The sequence below is a fragment of the Simochromis diagramma genome, unplaced genomic scaffold (assembly GCF_900408965.1).
Source record: "Simochromis diagramma unplaced genomic scaffold, fSimDia1.1 OVJJ01000304.1, whole genome shotgun sequence".
In the NCBI taxonomy this organism is placed as follows: domain Eukaryota; kingdom Metazoa; phylum Chordata; class Actinopteri; order Cichliformes; family Cichlidae; genus Simochromis; species Simochromis diagramma.
Genome location: NW_024387030.1, coordinates 9685159 through 9705220, shown reverse-complemented (window position 1 = coordinate 9705220; position 20062 = coordinate 9685159). Strand labels below are relative to the sequence as shown.

General features: G+C 39.1%; 1 protein-coding gene across 1 annotated transcript; it reads left to right on the top strand.

Moving 5' to 3' along the window:
• The first annotated feature begins 6807 nt into the window (after positions 1-6807).
• LOC120739978 (B2 bradykinin receptor-like) lies at positions 6808-18620 on the top strand. Its single transcript, XM_040042016.1, has 3 exons — positions 6808-6903; positions 14317-14415; positions 15728-18620. Exons 2-3 carry the CDS (start codon positions 14396-14398, stop codon positions 16761-16763), a joined length of 1056 nt encoding a protein of 351 aa, XP_039897950.1. The 5' UTR covers positions 6808-6903; positions 14317-14395; the 3' UTR covers positions 16764-18620.
• Positions 18621-20062: the final 1442 nt, after the last annotated feature.

The window sequence follows — 20062 nt, the reverse complement described above, 5'->3', positions numbered from 1 at the left end:
TATCCCCAGGTCTTAGTTTGATATCTAGCCTTCAGGTTTCTGTTACCATTCCTTGTCTGTGTTCCCCATCCTCTTGTGTCTAGTTTCCTGTGTTAGTTATATGTGTCCCCCTGTGAAGTCAGTCATGTCTCCATGTTTATTTTCCCCCATGTCTTTGTGTGTCTACCTGGTCTCTCCCTCTCTCTCTGTGTTTAGTCAGTGTTACAGTGTGTTTCATGTACTTTCTGTTTTAATCTGATAGTCACTTGTTCTGTGTGCATCATGTTCAGTTTTGGTTCCCTTGTCTCGTCAGTTAGATTATGTCCAGCTGTGTTCCCAAGGTGTTTCCTCTCTGCCCTGATTCCCTCTTGTGTATATTGTCTGAGCCTCTTTCTGGCAGTAGAGGACAGTAGTGATCTCCCCCATCCCTTGTGTGCCTGTGTCGTATTTCCCCAGTTTAGATTCCTAGTGCCTTACTAGCTTAGTTATGTAAATCTTTAAATTCTGCAATAAAGCTGTCTTTGGGTTTAGTCCTACTTGAGAGTCGTGCATTTTGGGCCCTAAACCTGTCTGCCTCACACAGCCACATGACAACTATGGAAACACTAATTACAGAACAGGACACAGATGAGGGCAGAACACAGCAGGAAACAATTAAGAGCAAGTGAAAACAATCAGAGGAAAATAAAGTAAAAGCACAAGAGGCACATTAAGATAGGTATTTACCAAGATAAAGCAGGGAGATGAAAGCAAAAACATTTAGATAACAAATAATACAAATGAAACAAAAGAAAAAACTGGGACAACAAAAATATTAAAATCAAAATTGAGAACCAAAAATAAAAAACAACCAATCAACAAATCGCCAAGTTTTAAACTATTTCTGTTGTAAAATTTGGTCTTAAACATGGAAACTGTGGGATTTGCCTTTGGACCCATCGTTAAGTGGCTTTTTGAGGAACTGCAGTTTTTAGTACTTGGCTTCATTTTTTCAGTTCTGAAGGTTGCCACTTGTTTCTCACACACAAACACCCCCACAAACATGCACTCTAATGATGCTGTTCATTACAGATGGTTATCAATCCAGCTAATATCCTCTGATGAGGAGCGCACAGTGCAGCTTGATTAAACAAGATGATAAGCCCTGTAAGCAGAATCGCTCTTAATGGAATAGTGTTAACAACCCTGCAAAAATTGACACATTGTAGATAACTGATGATGTGCACCGTCAATAAAATTCCTTTTGGTAATTTAACATCAAGTCATAGTCATAATTGAAAGCTCTCTCACTGAGTCATTTAGTGTTCCTGCTGTTTGTTAAGACACAGAAGTAGAAAAAAATAATAATCCACTTCTGCATTAAGCTTTCCTTTTCCACCTCCAGTCACTTGGGATGGTAAATAGTGTTCCAAGTGTGACAGGGAACAGAGAGTCTTAATGCAATCCTGGGGGCTCCACCACCCCCTGACGCTGCCACAGCCTCAGTGAAAATGCTTCATTACTGCTACTCCATGATGGGAGCTCGGCATCACCAGTCACCCAAAAGGCAGAAGCCCTTTTCTTTTGATTTAACATTGCTATTGAGTGGATAGCTGGGTCTCTGCCTCTCTCACCCACTGTTCTATGACACAGGAGGACAGATAGAAAAAGAAATATCCGTCTCTGCCTGCCATTGGTCTCACAGAAAACATCATTCGAAAGAGACGAGGATTTATGAGGGAGTTGCCCTTTGAACAAGATTAATGCGGGCCTGCCCACCTGTGCCCTGAGTCAAATCTCTTTGACATATTAAGCTTATTACTGTTATTATGTTTTAGCACCACTTTCATTTTTATGAGGAAAGTTGACAGAGAACAGACACATGCAGTATTAACACAGCCTACAATACCCCTAGTAGTTCTTGGTGGTAGAAAATGTAGTGAGGCTGTACTAAAACACAGTGTGTTGGCTAGTGTTATAAAATAAAGTTGCTTGCTTACAGTAAACCTCCTACCAGACATATCTGGAACTATCATAGTGTCTATATTAAATGTGTGTGTGTGTGTGTGTGTGTGTGTGTGTGTGTGTGTGTGTGTGTGTGTGTGTGTGTGTGTGTGATGTATTTGGTTCATTGTTGGTTCATTGTTTAACCACACCGGTCCCAAGTTCATATTTTGCATTTACGTGTAGCAGAAAGGTGCGAAAGCTCCCACTTCATTATACCTTCCCAACTGTGGTAAATAATGGAAACACAGATGCAGAATATTTCCTTTTGTGTCTCACAAAAACTCAAGATGTCTGCCACTTAAATGCTTCGAGCTCTAATCTGAGGTACAATCGATTGCCAATGTCTGAGGCCAGGAACTCTAATGAACTTATCCATAACTCTAATGAAACTATCCTCTACAGCAGAGCTAATCCTTGGTCTTTTCTCCTCCCCATGAGGGCCAGTTTAATCACAGTTTTTGATAGTTTTAGCAGGTGCACTTGAAGACGCTTTGAATTTATTGACATTTTCAAAACCAGCTGACCTTTCATGTCTTAAAGTGATGATCGGCATGCATTTCAAGGCAAGCTTTTTACACATTATAGATTAGCACATTTGTAAGTCTGTTTTCTGTGTATCAGAATTACCTTAGTACATTGCAACTGATTGTCTCACTTTTCAATACATTTTAAATCATTCTAGGTGAGTAAAACGTCCAAGGTACATAAAAATAGACCCAATGCATGCCAGTGAAACCAAAAAACTGGATCCCCTTAGTGTATGAATGTATGAATTCAGGCTTCATGTGTCAACCACAGTAGTATATGCAATGAGATTTGCATTCACTCACATCTTTTACACATAGTCATGTTTATAGAAAGGGGGGTTGGACGCCCTTTTTGCTTTGTTGGTCCATATTGCCATTATAGCATCACAAAGTTGCAGCAAATGTGTTGTCCCATTACACCATTTCCCAAAGGTCCTCTATTGGACTGGGATCTTGTGACTGTGTACGCCATTTAAGTACAGTGAAATCACTGAGGAGTTTGCATGTTCTCCCCGTGTTTGCGTGGGTTCCCTCCGGGTACTCCGGCTTCCTCCCACTGTCCAAAGACATGCAGCTTGTGGGGATAGGTTAATCGGATAATCCAAATTGTCACTAGGTGTGAATGTGCGAATGAATGTTAGTGCGAATGGTTGTCTGTCCCTGTGTGTTGGCCCTGCGACAGACTGGCGACCTGTCCAGGGTGTACCCCGCCTCTCGCCCTATGACAGCTGGGATAGGCTCCAGCGCCCCCGCGACCCTGAAAAAGGATAAGCGGAAGCGAATGGATGGATGGATGGATGGAAATCACTGATATGTATGAGAAATATTTTTGACACAAATCATCATTGTGCTGGAAGCAGCCATCATAAAATGGGTGCACTGGGGTCGTAAAGAGACGGACAGGGTCAGCAACATTACTCAAGTAGATATGTCTGTGTAGGTTCTCAGTCATTCAGGTCATGGTACTCCGAGGAGCTTGGAATCGAAAGCAACTGGATTTCTTTGAGTTTCACGAAAAACTTCATAAAACTCAAAGTCCAACTTTCTTTCCAAGCTGGTCAGAATGGTTTGCTCAGTTGATAAGAGATTCAAAGTCTGCCAAGAAAATATCCCCCACACCATCACAACATCACCTCTACCAGCCTTTACTGTTGATACAAGGCAGGATCGATGATGCGTTCGTGTTGCTCTACCTAAATTATGACTCTACCATCTAAATGTTGTAGCAGAAACTGAGACTCATGGGACCAGGCAATGTTTTTTGCAATTTTCTATTGTCAGAGGTGCAAACTGTATCCTAACTTTAACTGTATCATTGGTGTAGTCGCCAGCTGTTGCTTCAAGGTTTGATGTGTTTAGAGATACTCTTCTGCATACCTTGGTTGCAAGAAGTGGTTACTCAAGAAACTGTTGCTTTCCTTTCAGCTCAAAGCAATATGTCCATTCCTTCTGACCTCTGACCTCAACAACAAACCATTTTCACCCAGAGAGCTGCCGCTTGCTCGATATTTTTTCGTTTGTAAACCCCGGAGATGACTGTGCATGAAAATCCCAGTATATCAGCAGTTTCTGAAATACTCAGACCAGTCTGTCTGGCATCAAAACGCCACATTCAAAGTTACTTAGATCGTGGCTCACGAGTAATCGGAAGGTTGCCGGTTCGAGCCCCGGCTTGGACAGTCTCGGTCGTTGTGTCCTTGGGCAAGACACTTCACACGTTGCCTACTGGTGGTGGTCAGAGGGCCCGGTGGCGCCAGTGTCCGGCAGCCTCGCCTCTGTCAGTGCGACCCAGGGTGGCTGTGGCTACAATGTAGCTTGCCATCACCAGTGTGTGAATGCGTGTGTGAATGGGTGGATGACTGGATGTGTAAAGCGCTTTGGGGTCCTTAGGGACTAGAAAAGCGCTATAAATACAGGCCATTTACCATTTATTTAGATCACCTTTCTCAGTTTGAACTTCAGCAGTTTTTGTCCAAATCTACATGTCTAAATGCATTAGATATTTGGCATAACAGGCATTTGAACAGGTATACATATAACAAAATCACTGCGGTGTGTGTGTGTGTGTGTGTGTGTGTGAGAGAGAGAGAGAGAGAGAGAGAGATTGCAAAACAAGACACAGGTGGTGGTGGAGACAGTCAAACATAGGTGAGATTTATGATATACCTAAATTAATGGAAGGAAAGAGACACAGACATGAATCCTGAAAACTAACAGCAAACAAAACAAGCCCAAGTGGAAGCAGAAAGCAAATGGATAAACTGGAAGCAAAGTGACACAATAAAACCAACAAAATACAGAATATAACTTAATTGAGATTAAATGTAAGTGTCAGATTTCTGTGCTCTGTCACTACACCAAACGTGAGCAGATATCAGCATGCAGACCATAAGGCCTGTCACCATGGAGACTGACATGTTTTACTCCCGTCGCCTGATGCATCCATTGGCAGACACAGTTGAGTCTCACTGACATGGTTGCTGGCCAAAATAAAAGTGGAAACCACTCCAGGGGCTAATGCACGATCCATTAAAAGGAGAGTGAGACACATAGAGAGACAGATGGGCAGGCTGACCGAAAATGACAAGATGACTGAGATGAGAAAAAAAAGGGCCAAAGTAAAGGAAGGAAAAGGATTAACACTGGTTGTCCATTTCTCTGAGTTGTGATGAATTTCTGACGTGTGTTTGGAAATTGATCGATGCTGATATCTGTCATCTCAAGCTCACGCTGAAACTGACAAGTGACCCCGGGACACTGTTTTCTCTGTGTAGCAATTCCTACATGTGTCATCACAGTTATGATTCATGACACATGTAAGGTCGTTTCAGTGACAGTGGTTTAATGACAAGTTTTCTTAGAGTAAACTTCCAATCAGTGGAAAGTGCCATTACAAATAAAGCTTGTGTATTTGCAACAAATACTCAGTAATGCAATCATTAATTATTTATAATTGTTATCTAATATACAGTATTATGAAATAGCTTAGATATCATAGTGACCACTTTTATCTTCAACACTAAGTGTAAAAAAAAAAAAAAAATCTAGTCTTTTTTTGTGTAAAATGTTTCATGCACAGCCTTTACTTACACAGTACTTTTATTTTGTTACTTTTTTCTTTTACATAATTATATTTTTAAAAAGCACCTCTTCTTTCTGTAACGGGTCAAGGAAGAGTTAATGTCACATCTGACAACAAGCACGCCGATATCACGTGAATCATTTTCATGCATGTGCACCAAATTTGTTTAGTTTTAGGAATTCATTTGTTCATTTTGTCGAGGCACTGAACACTACATACTTTGCCCAGTAGATGGCTCCCTATTTATTTTTTTCAAACGCTGGTATCCAGGAAAATGAAGATTTGAAGTAGACACATTACATCCTGTATACAAAAGAGTCAGAGTAACAAGTGTTTCCAATAAATTCCCTTTGGTTTTCTGCAGTTCAAATATGAATATGACAAAGTGTAACAAACACAAGAATGATGTTTAAACTTTCAAAGAGGTAAGTAGAATATTATTATAATTATATTATTATTATTATTATTAGTAGTAGTAGTAGTAGTATACCCATATACTGAGACTTAAGTTTGACACTAAATTAAACATTTTTACATGAAAAGATCCAGGCTTCTCCTCAAAGTGCAGTCTGCAGTTAATGTTTGTGATTCTAAAATCTTTCTTTAGATTAATTATACATTAAGATTACTGTGTAAGTACAGCATAGCTATATAAAGTATATCTTATTTTCATCCCTGTTGCCTAAAGTGAGATTCCCCCTCTTCATTTCTCAAGATCCAGGCTTCTCCTCAAAGTGCAGTGTGTACTTTATGTTGTGAGGCCCACCCCTGCAGAAGCCAGGGCCACACCCTTCAAATTGAAGCAGCTTGGGGAGCAGCCAAGGAAGGATCATGTCACAAAGTCTTCTGATACTTGAAGAATCTTATCCTTTGGAATTATAATCACAAACAGACTGCCTTTTTCTCAAAACAATGTAGCTTTCCTAGTTTTATCACAGAACTTGCTTTCCAGTACTAAACTCTTGACAAACAAAGTAAACACAAACAAAAGGTGCTTTTCGCATTTTATAAATGCTCTCTGAAAGCTTTTTTTTTTTTTTTAAATGGAGGAACATTTTGACTAGTAAGAACACACAATAGCAATACCTAGTTGTGATTTATTTTCTAAGTATCACCACTATTTAGTTTTTCTAAAGCTAATATTGACCTTTAAGTCTTTCAGACTGTCAGCAAATAAGGAACACTCCCATATCCTGTGTTATGAGCACCTTATGATGACTCATGTTGCACCCGATGCGCCAAAAAAAACATGTTTATGTTTAAGTGACAGAGTCCTCTTGCAGATGTGCAAAGGAGAACGCCAGGTGACATTCAAGAGCCACAAAGCAAGTAAGTGTGGAGAGCCTGTAAGGAGCAGAATTCTAAAAAGTGACACCAGTGTTTGTTTGTTTTTATTTCAAAACAAGGCCAGATGATAGGCATGTCTGTTTTGAGGCTTGAACTATCAAAATAAGACGAACATGTTTGAGTTATTGCATTTTAGTCTTCAGACATTCTTTTAAAGGAAATTGAAAAACATGAAAAAAAAAAATGAAACAGTGTGTTTGTATGCTGCAGAAGCCTGAGTGTCAGAATAGAAAACTAGCTTTTTCTCATAATTTACACTGTGGTCTGTTCAAAGAAAGCTGTTAAAAATAACTGTTCAAAACTCAAACGTAAATCTAAATAACTGGCTAAGGTGGTCTGGCAGCAACATAGCTAGTGTCGAGAATAGCACAGACGGGAACTTCAAAAGTCTGTTAGCTCAGAGTCTCTGTTGATAAAAGACTGCCCTTTTGAAATTATTTATGTCAAGTAAATCGTAACCATGAGTTATAGCTACGATTACGTACTTTGCAAGTCACTGGAAGATTAAATATTTTTCCCTAATAAAGTGATCTTCTACCACAGTTTACTTCTCATTCTCTTTTTCTGTAAACTATGAACATACACAACTTTCGCCGATGTCAGTTGACGCAAACACGTTTGAAGTACCATAAATGGTAGATTTCCTGGATCTTAAATTTTTAAATCTTCTTAAAATGTTTTTTTTTTTTTCAAACAATCAAACCATGAGCTGAAAACAGAAGTAAATTTCAGACGGCAGACATTCAGACTGTGGCTGCCCACTTACTGCTGACTCAAGGTCTTGCAAAATAATTGTGATGGTTGGTTTGTGATTGTCTTTTTTTTATTGATTTCAACATTTTGCAATGCCTTTATTAAATCAAAATATTAAATGTAACAGGGGCATCTGTGACCAACCTATTTCACAAGTTGTGGATTTCCAGCAGTATAAACAGCATTGTTCTGTGGTTTGTATATTATCTGCCAGGAACATTTGAGCAACACTGGTTGAATTTTTGATGTTTGAAGAAATGGGTTTGTGTTCCAAGGTTTAGTGCTCATCAAAGTTGCATTAGTGGTTTCAGACAGGCCTGTGGCCACTCCTTCCACTTTTTGTAAGCGCTTACTCACTCTCCTTGCAAAAGCCCAGAGTGTACGAGGCAGCTGTGAAAACGATAAATACCCGGAGCTGCTCCCTGTTGTCTCAAATCTGTGTGGAGTTATGGAAGAGGAGATGGGGGTGGGACACTGAGTAATGGAGCTCACGGCCTGGAAAAAAATCTTTTGAGACAGGCAGAAGGAGACAGGAAATGAGCTGAGTATTTTCGAGGAGTAGCGTGAGCGTCGCCGCCCCCTCGTCCAGACATTCGTTATGTACTTCACTGCACACACTGAGACATAACTAACAACAGCAGACAGATATGTAGCCTGTTACTCAAGGACCTTTAAGTTTGCAAGTCTATAAAACTTCAGTTAATAAACTGGGGGAGACAATTCATTGGGTTTATTTCTATACAGGTTTTTTTTTCTTAAAGGCTGTTAAAGTTAATAGACTTTATTTTATGTTGTGCTATTTAAAAGCATGGGATTTCTTAGGTCCTTAGGAGATTTCACGTTACTGGGAATAGTGGGTGCGTTAGTGGAAGACGCTTTGCATGAGGTACAAGGCCCCCGCTGTCTTGCTCAGTAGAGAAAGCTGATTCACCACAGCACTCCAAGGTCTATATGTGCAGTAAATGTACCATTTATGAGCTATATTTCGAGGTTTTGGCACTTCCTGAGTGCTTTTACACTTGCTGTAGTCGGCGCAGGTGTGTTGTAGCAAAGCTAAACAGAAGTGTCTCTTCCAGGCTCGATGAGTTACCATTGTTGATTAGCTGATAACTTGGGGCTGGATGTTTCCACAGAAGTGCACGGCGAAATTTAGCCGGCTGATTTATTGTTTAATTTTTCTTGTACAGGGAAAACTTTTTCAGGAATCATAAACCTGTAGCTGCCTGATCAGTGTTGACTAGAATATCTGAACTTAATAAGCACATATCATATGCATGTGTATAAGACGAAGCTCCTTTTTAATACTTGTTATATTTATACTATGTGCGACTGTAATTATTTTTATTTTATTTTTCTAATTACATTCAAGCACTGATCATTATCCACTAGTGTTTTACCTCTTTTGTACTTAATTATATGGCTTCCTGGTGGCAGCCAGTGTGCCCACTTGGGAGTATAGTATATGGTGGCACCTTTCTATGTAATAGAATTTTGTGTATTTGTAGAGAGCTGGACAAGTGGATGTTTTTATTTTTATTAACTGATTTGCATTGCCCTCATATTTATATAATTATTAAAATTGCTTGTAACAACACTTGTACAGGATGTGTTTGACTGCAGTGCTTATTTATTTCACAATATAGTAACCCCTTTTTTAACTAGTGGTAGAGAAATGGCTTAGAATCTCAAGAATCTTAGAGATATCAGAGCCAAACTTCACAGTGTTCCTTTAAGTTTATCCTTCCACCATCCCATAATATACTGTGGAAAGAAACCACAACAACATTCTCTACTTCATGTTTCGAGCATCAACAGTCACAGTTACATCAGTGTTTTCATTGGCAGCGCTTTACTATTGTTACAGAGTCATTGAGATAACCATCGAAAGCATGGCATGAGCTATTTCTAGATGAAAATAAAAGCGGTGCAATTCATCTTCTAAAATACAACTCTATAAACAAAGTCTGTTTTGGAGATTTTTCAGGAAGCAAGACACAACTTTGCAATGTGTGCAATTACTTTCACCTCCACTAACAATAATGGGAAGTCTCTGTAACTTTAAATCTCACAAACAAAGTTGTGGCAATATTTCCATCACTAAATTTCCCTCTCTCTACAGCAGGAAACCTCACTTGCTTTTTTTTTTTTTTTAACTGCTCCTTTTATATTAAGCCCATACTTTAGAGGCAACAGAGCAGAATTTAGATTTACATCAAATGCTATTTACATTGCAGGGCTGTGAGTTTAAGACTTAAAAAAAACCCCCACTTTTATTCAAACATGGAAACTCTGTTCATAAGGGCCCAGATTCTATTCTTAAGTAAATATTACAACCCAAATTCGGCTAATTGGGGTATGCATTATTTGCAACAAATGTGTGAACTAAGCCCTTTTGTTCTTTTGTGTCAGTGGAGCCTATACCCTCTTTAGTAGACACAGAAATGTATCATGCAAGTGCATAAAAAGGCATCAAATAAGATATCTGAAATTTAATATTTTTAGAAATGAGGAAATGGTGATTGAGGAAAGAAGGAAGCAACCTATTTACTGCAACACTGACACATCTTGGAGGAAAACCAAAGACAGCAGCTGGGAATCTGCCTACAAATGAATGTTAACTGTGTTACTCTGCCTGCAGGGATCCCACCTGCCAGGGATCAAACTGAGGTCACTCTTCACCAATCTAATTACATACTTATATAACAATAACAGTTCTCTCAAAACAAAACAGAATAGTCCAACAGTTTGCCTGTATCAGCCCTATGACTGACATGATGTGGGGAAGTGAAACGTGTGATTATAGAATACCAGTCTATTCACTAACTTCCTTGTGATCATGCATCCGTTGCACATTAACAGCATGACCAAGACACACGAGCTTTGTTTCCACACAGCTTTTAAGCCCTTTGTCTCTTCGAATCAGTGATAACTTGAAGATGGCCTTCGGTCTAGTATTCTGTGTTTAGCTAAAATCTTATTACATATCTCTAATTACCATGATGTGCACCCATATGTTATCTGCAGGTCATATGAAAATCTCAGTCCACAGATAAGTGCTTGCTTAATGGGAGAGCTGTTTATTCCATTTTGGTGCTTTTTAGTAATATGTCACATAGACACGAGCCTTTTTCGTTTACAGAAAATCTTATTAGTGTGAAAGATAAGAGAGACTGTTTAGAGATTAGACGATTAGTATGGACATCACCCTGAGGAAAAGCATCTGGTATCTGGTGGTAACACATCACGATGACCGCGTTGTTTAATTTGTTTATTTGGATTGTACAACAATTTAGGGCTTTACTGCCATTTGTTTAAAACACAACAAAGAGAAAATCAAAGAACCCTGCATAGTGCTTTTCGGTTGATAAAGAGACCAGTCTAGTGGTTTTGTGTCTGCAAATTTTAGGAATATGCCGAAACAGTGGACATTTAACATGCAGAAGGCTCTTCAGTAGGTAGGACAGAACTGAATATACAGTCCCGATCAGAAGTTTAAGACAACTTGAAAAATGGCAAAAAGTCATATTTTGCATGATTGGATCTTAACAAGGTTCCAAGTAGAGCTTCAACATGCAAAAAGAAGGAATCGGAGTGAGACAAAACTTTTTTTTGAGCATGCATTTTATGCAAACAATGCTTAAGGCCCAACAGCGGCTGCACTTCCTGAGGGTCCTCAGGAAGTACAAGCTGAACTCCAACCTGCTGCTGATCTTCTACCACTCATCCATTGAGAGCCTGCTAACTTACTGCATCATGGTATGGTACGGCAGCTGCATTAAGGCGGATAGAGCGAGGCTTCAGAGTGTAGTCAAGACAGCACAAAAGATCATCGGCCGCCCTCTCCCCTCCCTGATGGATATTTATTTCTCCCGCTGTTTCAGCAGAGCAGCAAACATCATCAAGGACAGTTCCCACCCTGGTTTCAACATGTTCAGCCTGCTTCCCTCAGGGAAGCGCTACAGCAGAAAAACCCACAGACTCAAAAACAGTTTCTTCCCAAAGAATATAACCACCCTGAACTCACACATGCACCGGTAACCCCCTACCCCCCATTTTCCCCCCATTTCCTCTATGAACCACCACTGTGCAATACCAAATTCTATGTGCACTAACCCAATTGAATATACATAACACTATTTGTTACATATTATTTTTTAACACTGGCATGTATATTTGTACATTTTAAGTATTTTTCTCTGTTATAGTGACAATGTGTATATGGTGCTGCAGAACATCAACAGAGATTTAAGGCTTATTTCGTACCAAAATACCGTGAGTTGGGATAGAACAAATCTGCATTTTACAATACTCTCTGACTTGTTGGATTTTACCTGTTTTACCTGACTATTAAGTAACATAACATTTAATCTGACATCTTTGTGTAAAATTGCTTTTATCCATCAAATGGAAACCTACTACGCAAAGATAACCATCTGTTCAGGCGATGTTGATTACCCTAATGATATATTGCCATAATGCCCAGTGAAAATGCACTTCTAAAGAAATTGGCAGCTTTATTCACTGCAATAATTATCTTACGGGAAATATTACAAAGTGCCGTAAATGGATTCTTTTGTCTCTGCACTTCAGTGGTGTAAGGAACTCTCTTCCCAACAATACTAATGGGACGTGTTTCCATATTATATTCCTCAGAGATATTGCTCCATATTGACATGATAGCATCACACAGTTGTTGCAGATTTGTTGGCTGTAGTGCATCTATGATGCAAATCCCCTGTTCCACCACATCACAAAGATGCTTTATTGCAGGGGTGTCCAACTCCAGTCATCGAGAGCTACTGCCCTGCAGCTTTTAGATGCATCCATACTCCAACGCAGCTGAATCAAATGGTTGAATTACCTCTTCAGCATGCCATGAAGTTTGGCAAAGGGCTGGTAACAAGCCATTCATTTGATTTAGGTGTGTCGGAACAAGGACGCATCTAAAAGCTGCAGGACAGTAGCTCTCGAGGACTGGAGTTGGACACTCCTGCTCTGTTGGATTGACATCTGGTGACCATAGAGCTCATTTGAGCACACTGAACTCATTTTCATGTTCAAGAAACTAATTTGAGATGATTTTAATTTTATGACATGACAAGTTATCGTACTGGAAGCAACAATCTTAAGCTGGGAAAATTGCAGTCATAAAGGTGTGGACATGGTCAACAATGAAATTTCGGTAGGCTGTGATGGATCGCAGCAGATGGCCGCCCCTCCCTGAGCCTGGTTCTGCCGGAGCTTTCTTCCTGTTAAAAGGGAGTTTTGCCTTCCTATTGTCGCCAAAGTGTTTGCTCATAGGGGGTCATTTGATTGTTGGGTTTTTCTCTGTATGTATTATTGTAGGGTCTACCTTACAATATAAAGCGCCTTGAGGCGACTGTTGTTGTGATTTGGAGCTATATAAATAAAATTGAATTGAATTGAGTTGAACCGTGTAACTTTTTTCCAGTCTTCCGTGGTATAGTTTACAAAATGTAACTTTAGTTTGCCTGTTCGGAGAAGTCTCAGTCGGTGTGGTCTAGCCCATCTGCTTCAAGTTTTGATGCATTGTGCCTTCAGAGATGCTCTTCTGCATACACTATTTTGTATAAGAAGTGTTGACTTGAGTTAACTTTGCTTTTCTAACAGCTCAAAGCAGTCAATATGTTCTTATCCTTTCACATCTGGCATCAAAAAAGCATTTTTGCCTGGAAAACTGCAGTTCACTGGATATGTTTTTTCTTTTTCAGAGCATTCTCTGTAAACCCTAGACATGGTTGTGTGGGAAAATCCCAGCAGATCAGCAGTTTCTGAAATATATCAGAACAGCGCATCTGGCACCAACAACCATGCCACATTTAAAGTTACTTGAAAGACCCCTTTTTCCTCATTCTGATGCTTACTTTGAACTTCAGCAGATTGACTTGACCATTAAATTGCCGAGATGTCACTGGCTGCGTTAAGAACCAGAATTAGCTATCTAGTGAGTATATACATCAGGTCAGAAAATATTTAACATGTAAACATGAACTATGTCAAGCCACAACTGTTTAGTTTTGTAAGAACTTACTAAGAGGCGTACATGGGACAAAAAGTGCCTGGTTTTATTCAAATCCATATCACGGAAAACTGCGTAACAGACACACCCGTCTGCCATGTCCATTTCACGGTTTGCCTCTCGAAAGCGTGAAATGGAAACACATGCAGAAGTTACAGTACATGCAGAAGCTGCAGTACCAGCATGAGGAGATAACATATTTAAAGCCTTTTGCGCCCTTTTTGTTTGTCCCCTGCAGCCCCTTTTTTCTCTCTTTCTTTCGGTCCCTTTTCTTTTTCTGTTTCTCCACCACCTTCTCCTGTTTTTCACCAAAAACAGGCCTTCAACCCTGTGTCCGCTCTGGTATAATACCCACTCTGACAATAATGTGAATAATGTAATAAACAAAAGAAACATGATTAACAAGATGAGCCTAGAGTCTAGAGTCTACTTTGGATATTAGTATGGCTTGTTGCATGTTACTAGTGCATCTTTGAATAAGGTGCAACCCAGACCGACAGACAGGGAGCATTCAGACTGAATGTGAAATGAGAGAAGTGAGGTTTTTTGCCATGCCTTCTTTTTTTTTTTGGTGACATCACTTTAATTACAGTTTCCTTTAGGAGCGTGAGGCACAGACAGGCAGACTAGAGTGGGGGAGTTAACTGTTAACAGTGCAGCAGGACATCTGAACATAGGAAAATGACTCTTAGACCTACAAGGTATGTATGAATCAAATATACTCTATATATTTTTAAATCTTTCATGTGAGATATAACCAAAAAAAATCCCCTAAGAATGGAGAATAATTTTCCAATTGTTTTATTTTTTAGAATCATTTTGTCAGTAACCATGTGCTCAAGCAGGTTAAATATACTCTGATGTGTGTAAAGCAGGTAATACAACTACTGATAGCTGACAGCTGCTGTTAAAATGAACTTCTTGCCTTTGTTGTTACAGCTAGTGAGATTTAAAAAAAAAAAAACATGTCTTTTTGGGTGTAATGTAGAGTATAGAAGTATAGAGTTACATATCGACGATGACCAGAAGAAGCATCTTTTTCTCTTTATTTTGTTATTCATTTATTCTTTTTTGTTGTACATTAAAACATCAGTTGTACTACATGATATGAGAGCTCAGGTTTTGCCTAAGCATGTTCTTCTAAAGACGAGTTTAATCCATGTCAAACATTTGGTTATTTTAACCAACAGAAGCTTCTGCCCTCCATTGTGCCGTCTGCCACATTGCTGCCAAGTGCTCCTTACGCCAACAGAAACAAACTTTGGAGCAACTTTCAGTGATCTTAATTGCTCTTAAACATTCACACACGTGGATGTAAGCATAGGGTACATACAGTATGATTTGAAAGAACAGATTGCCAATTAGGTAACATGATAGGGGAATTAAGCAGAAGCATAAACAACATTATGCTATGCCTGATGCTCATTAGTGGAACAAGGTGGTTCAGTCTCAGACAAGCTTATATAATTTTTGAGTGCTGCAGATGTGCAAACACCCTTATTGTTCAACAATGTCTTTATGTTTTAAGCTTATCCTTTGGTTCAATACAAAGGTCATAGCTGCAAAGTAGCTTGCTCCACAACCAGAAATGTATTCATCACGTTTATTACAGGTTTTCATGTTCAGCTCTGTTCTTGTTGAAACAAGAGGCTAAGTCAGTGGGTGGAGATTTCTTCAGCAATCAACTAGTTGGAAAACTGAACCTGGTCGACAGAGAAAGAATGACAAACAGCACACAATGGATGTACAGTTAGGACATCTGTTCATTAATATGCTTATTTACTTCTTTTCTTAGAATAAGATAAGAAGAATGACATCGGTTTCATATCTGTATGGTAAATATTGTATGTAGCAGGGCAACTGTTGGGTTTGCAGAGACGATAGCCAGCTAAGTGCTGGCTAAAGCTCCATATTTATCGCATTGGTATTTTACATAAACATGTAAGGTAAGAACCTAATGTACTGTTGATGTTTAACTGCCTATTTACTTCATGTCTGATTTTGTCTTTACAGCTTCCCAGACTACAGCACCACTATATCATATGGAAACAATAACAACACCAATGAGACTCATTGTCCAGATCACGAACTATGGGAGTGGCTCACTGCACACCAACCAGTGTATATTCTGCTCATCACCGTGCTGGGAATTCTGCTTAACATGTTCGTTCTGACTGTCTTCTGCTTCCACAAGAAGGCGTGCACCATAGCTGAAATCTATTTGAGCAACCTGGCTGCTGCTGACCTAGTCCTGGTGTCCTGTTTGCCCTTCTGGGCCGTTAACATGCTCAATGATTTTAAATGGCCTTTTGGTCATTTCATGTGCAAAGTTATCAATGTGGGAATTAAGATGAATGCCTACTGCAGCATATACTTTCTTGTTCTGGTTAGCATCGATCGCTATGTGGCGCTGGTACATGCGATGTCACATGGAAGAATGCGTAGTCCAAAATATGCTAAACTAGGGTGTCTGCTGACATGGGGTTTTGGCTTGCTTCTGAGTATACCCGTGTTCATCTTCAGGGAAGTGAGATATTTCCCTGAATATGGTACTGTGTGCTATCTAAACTATCCAAACCACAACGTACAAGTTATCTGTGATGGGATATTGATCATTTTTAGCTTTGTTATTCCCATTTCAATTATCTCCTTTTGCACTTTTAATATTATTCAGGCTTTGAAATTGCAAGCAATTGAGAGGTTCAATGCTGAAAACACAGAACGAAAGGCCACCATTTTGGTCCTGGCAGTCCTTGTAGCCTTCCTAATTTGCTGGGTGCCATTCCATGTAATCACCATAGTAGATGTGCTTTTACGAGGTGGGATACTGGAAGGCTGTCACTTTGAAAATGCTGTGGACATCAGCATCCAGATCTTCACCTACTTAGCCTTCTTGAACAGCATTCTTAACCCGATCCTATATGTTATTGTAGGAAAGAACTTCCGGAAAAAAGTCAGAGAACTCTTCCAGCAGTGGGGCCACCAGAGGAAAACCTTATCTGACTCCACACGTTCAAACCTGTCCTCCACATTGAAAACTTCTGTATAAAATGCTGTATGAAAATTGCTTTTTGCACACAAAAGCACAGAAGGATAGTGGGCAGTCATTTAATGATATTGGCTTAAACTAAATGGTTCAAATGAAATCTAAAATCAAATGAAGTTCGTGAAATCGCAGTGGATGTAGCTTTGTAATAATCAGACTTAATCATACATTGTTAAGAAACCTTTTAACGAACTCTTTCTTTAGTATGTTAGCTGATGCACAACGTCTCACTGTTACGTTTAGAAAAGGTGGTTGTATTACAGATTACTACCAAATGCAAAACACTGTTGTTTAGCTTGAACTGGAAAAAAATGAAGACATATTTTATATATTGCAACAACTCACCAGTATGTGATATTGTTGGATTCATATATTACAAACTGTAGTAGTCATCAGTATCTTGGCTGTACTGGTTCTGCGATGTAAATATGTGTACTGTAAAATAATTTATGTAAATACAACTTTTTTGTTATATAGTTTATTGCTGAAGATGCAAATGATGCCACTATTTGTTTCACTCAGAGCATAATGATGAATAAAATCAACATGCGGTCTTTCGCTTTATGAATCTTTATGATGCATTTGAATGTTAAGTTGAACATCCAAAGGTTCATATTGAAACAGCGTCTTGCTAAGTATTTCTGGTGTTTCTGACTCAGAGTTTCCAGACTTAAACATGTGACTCTTTCAACAAGTTTCCAGTTGTGACGCACAAACATGCTTCTTTTTGTTGGCTGTATAGACATAACTTTTTCTTTTTTTTTATTGTATATCTGTCCCCCAAACCACCTTTTAATTGCCAAGTGTTTACTCAAAATGGGTTGTGGGCAAGGGTACACCCATAGGTGTCCCCAAAATGAAGGCAAATCTTGCCAAGCAGGATATCAGGCTTCACCACAATTGCTAGTGCTGAAAATTGTTGTGGAACAAAAGGCATGCAGAAAAAGTTACCGCAAATTGTAGAATGTCTGCCAGAAAACACACAGTTCAACCTCGTTTTATGTGTTTTTGTCTGCTTTTTAAAATGGTTTTAATTTTGTGATTTTTAGTCTTGTCCTTCAAATCTGGAATGTATGTCACTCCCACATTCATGTTCAAAGTTCATGTTATTCTGGTTTATGTTGTGCTACTAAATGGGAATATTAATTAAAATTTTGACTATTCTGTAAACACCACAGTGGGGGATGACAGTCACTGAAGAGGTTTTAGTGCAGATGCCTCATTCATGTTTCCATAAGAGTTCACAGACTGTTTAATAAACATGGACACAGTCAGTATGACTTCACCCTGTTAGTGAAGTTCTGTTATGACACCTGAAAGTGAACACTTTCGACACCGTTTTCTTGGTGATTTGAAACCATGCGTCATAAACACTGGTTAAAGACTTGTGTCTGTCATGGTGCTAGGTCGTTGACCCAGCATTTTGTATTTTATGATTATTTTTCTATGTTCTAGTTATTCTGATTTTGGTATTTTGTGTCCTCCCCTTGTGCCCTGTTCGTGTTCTGGATTTCCTGTTTTATTTTGAAGGTCTGTGTGTGTTGTCATTGTGTTCAGCTTTTATCCTCCAGTCGTCTTTGTGTATTAGGATCAGCTGTTCTTCCCTCCTGTGTGTGATTACCTGATTACCTTGTGTGTGTATATATAGTGGGTGTCGGTCTGTGCTCGTTGTTGGTTCGTCTGCGTTCCATGGTGTTCTGTTCCTTAGTCTGCAGCTCTCTGCCCCTCACCCCGTTTCGTATGATCTCAGGTTTGCTATTTAGTTTTCCCAGTTTAGGTTTCTTCAGTTATTTGTCATCCCTCATTGCCTGTTTTGCCACTCCGCCACTTGTAAATAAACGTCACTCGTATCATCGGTCACTGCCTGCATTTTGGGTCCTTTTTCCTTCAACGCCACACGGCTCGCCTCGGCAGCCGTGACAGTATCAGTGAGCAACTCTGCTGACTCTACTAAGGATTCCCTTTTTTTTAATTCACTTTGACAGAAAACTGAGGGGAAAACATTTGAGGTCACACAGCAATGGTACTAACTGGAATTACAATGCAGCAAAGGGTGTTGCCCCCTGCTTTCCGATAAAAAGAATGCAATCATATTTGGCTCAACTTTCAAATCACAAAGCTCATTTTGGCTTTTAAGTGACAGTGTGTAAAATCTCATCAGTAGATGCCAGTAGATTGCAGATTGTAGTCAAATGAATTCAATTTCCTTAACCCTTCGAAGTAACATACATAATCCTAGAAGTGGTGGTCATTGTAGGACAAACATGTTTTAGTCAGGCAAGAGAAACATTAAATTTAGACTGTGCACCTGAGCAACCATGGCTGCTTGAAGTGTTTCTAACACTGTTTATGTAAAAAGCATTGTTGTACCCACTATATTTTACCATATTTGAATAATATCAGCACGTAGCAATGAATCAGGAATAATACTGCATGACTCAATTAAATATTTTGTGGTATTTTGCATTTTTACCACAGAGTGATCACAGAGACTAGCTGCTGTTCATTTGTGGTAAGTGTAGTAAGATAGCAACATGACTCCCGCTTCTGCCCCAGTCTTTCGCTGTTTTGTTAGGCTGTCAGTCTACTCTTAACTTAGCTATCAATATGTAGCTTCAAGAAATGTAAAACTTTGAGACTGATATGAGTCACTGACTCAGAGAAATTAACCTCTCTCTCTGATGAGCGAATATTGAGGTGGGTTGTTTAGGACATTACTGTTGGCTGCTGTTAGCCTCTGTTAGCCATGGCTAACTGCTTTTAGATGGCATAAGTGAAACTTTCATTAAACTGGATATAACATTGTTGGACTTTGATACTTAGTTAATAAACTCTCATATGATGTAAAATATAGTCAAGCTATTTAGCAGAAGTAAAGTATGATTTTTAGGACGCTCAAGCCTAACATTAACTGGCGTAATGTTAGCTTATAACCAGTGACTGCGCTGGTCAGCACGTTGTCACCTATATGGAGACATCTAATCTGCTGACAATAATTAACTGTGAAAATATTGGGAATAAATAAGTATTACTATGTGTGTTTTTTAAGTGTTGTAGCTCTAACTTCAGTTCAGGAGATAAGGCTCAAGGTGAAGTGGATGACATTTCATTAAGATGCAAGTGGCTTTGGCTTTTATTCTTAATTGATGAATACTTAGTACAAGAGAATGTTTCAGTTTGGCGGTAGATGTAATTACACACTAATCATTGTATATTTATACAATATTCTTTTTATTTTACTAAATAATCCCACAAAAATGACTGACTGTACTTTTAACATGCAACATATTTTTGTGGCCTTT

Excerpts from the sequence above, each read along its gene's own strand:
- LOC120739978 (XM_040042016.1), top strand. The coding sequence starts at position 14,396 with ATGACTCTTAGACCTACAAG. Across the intron at positions 14,416-15,727 it reads ATGACTCTTAGACCTACAAG|CTTCCCAGACTACAGCACCA; the intron begins GTATGTATGAAT and ends TTGTCTTTACAG.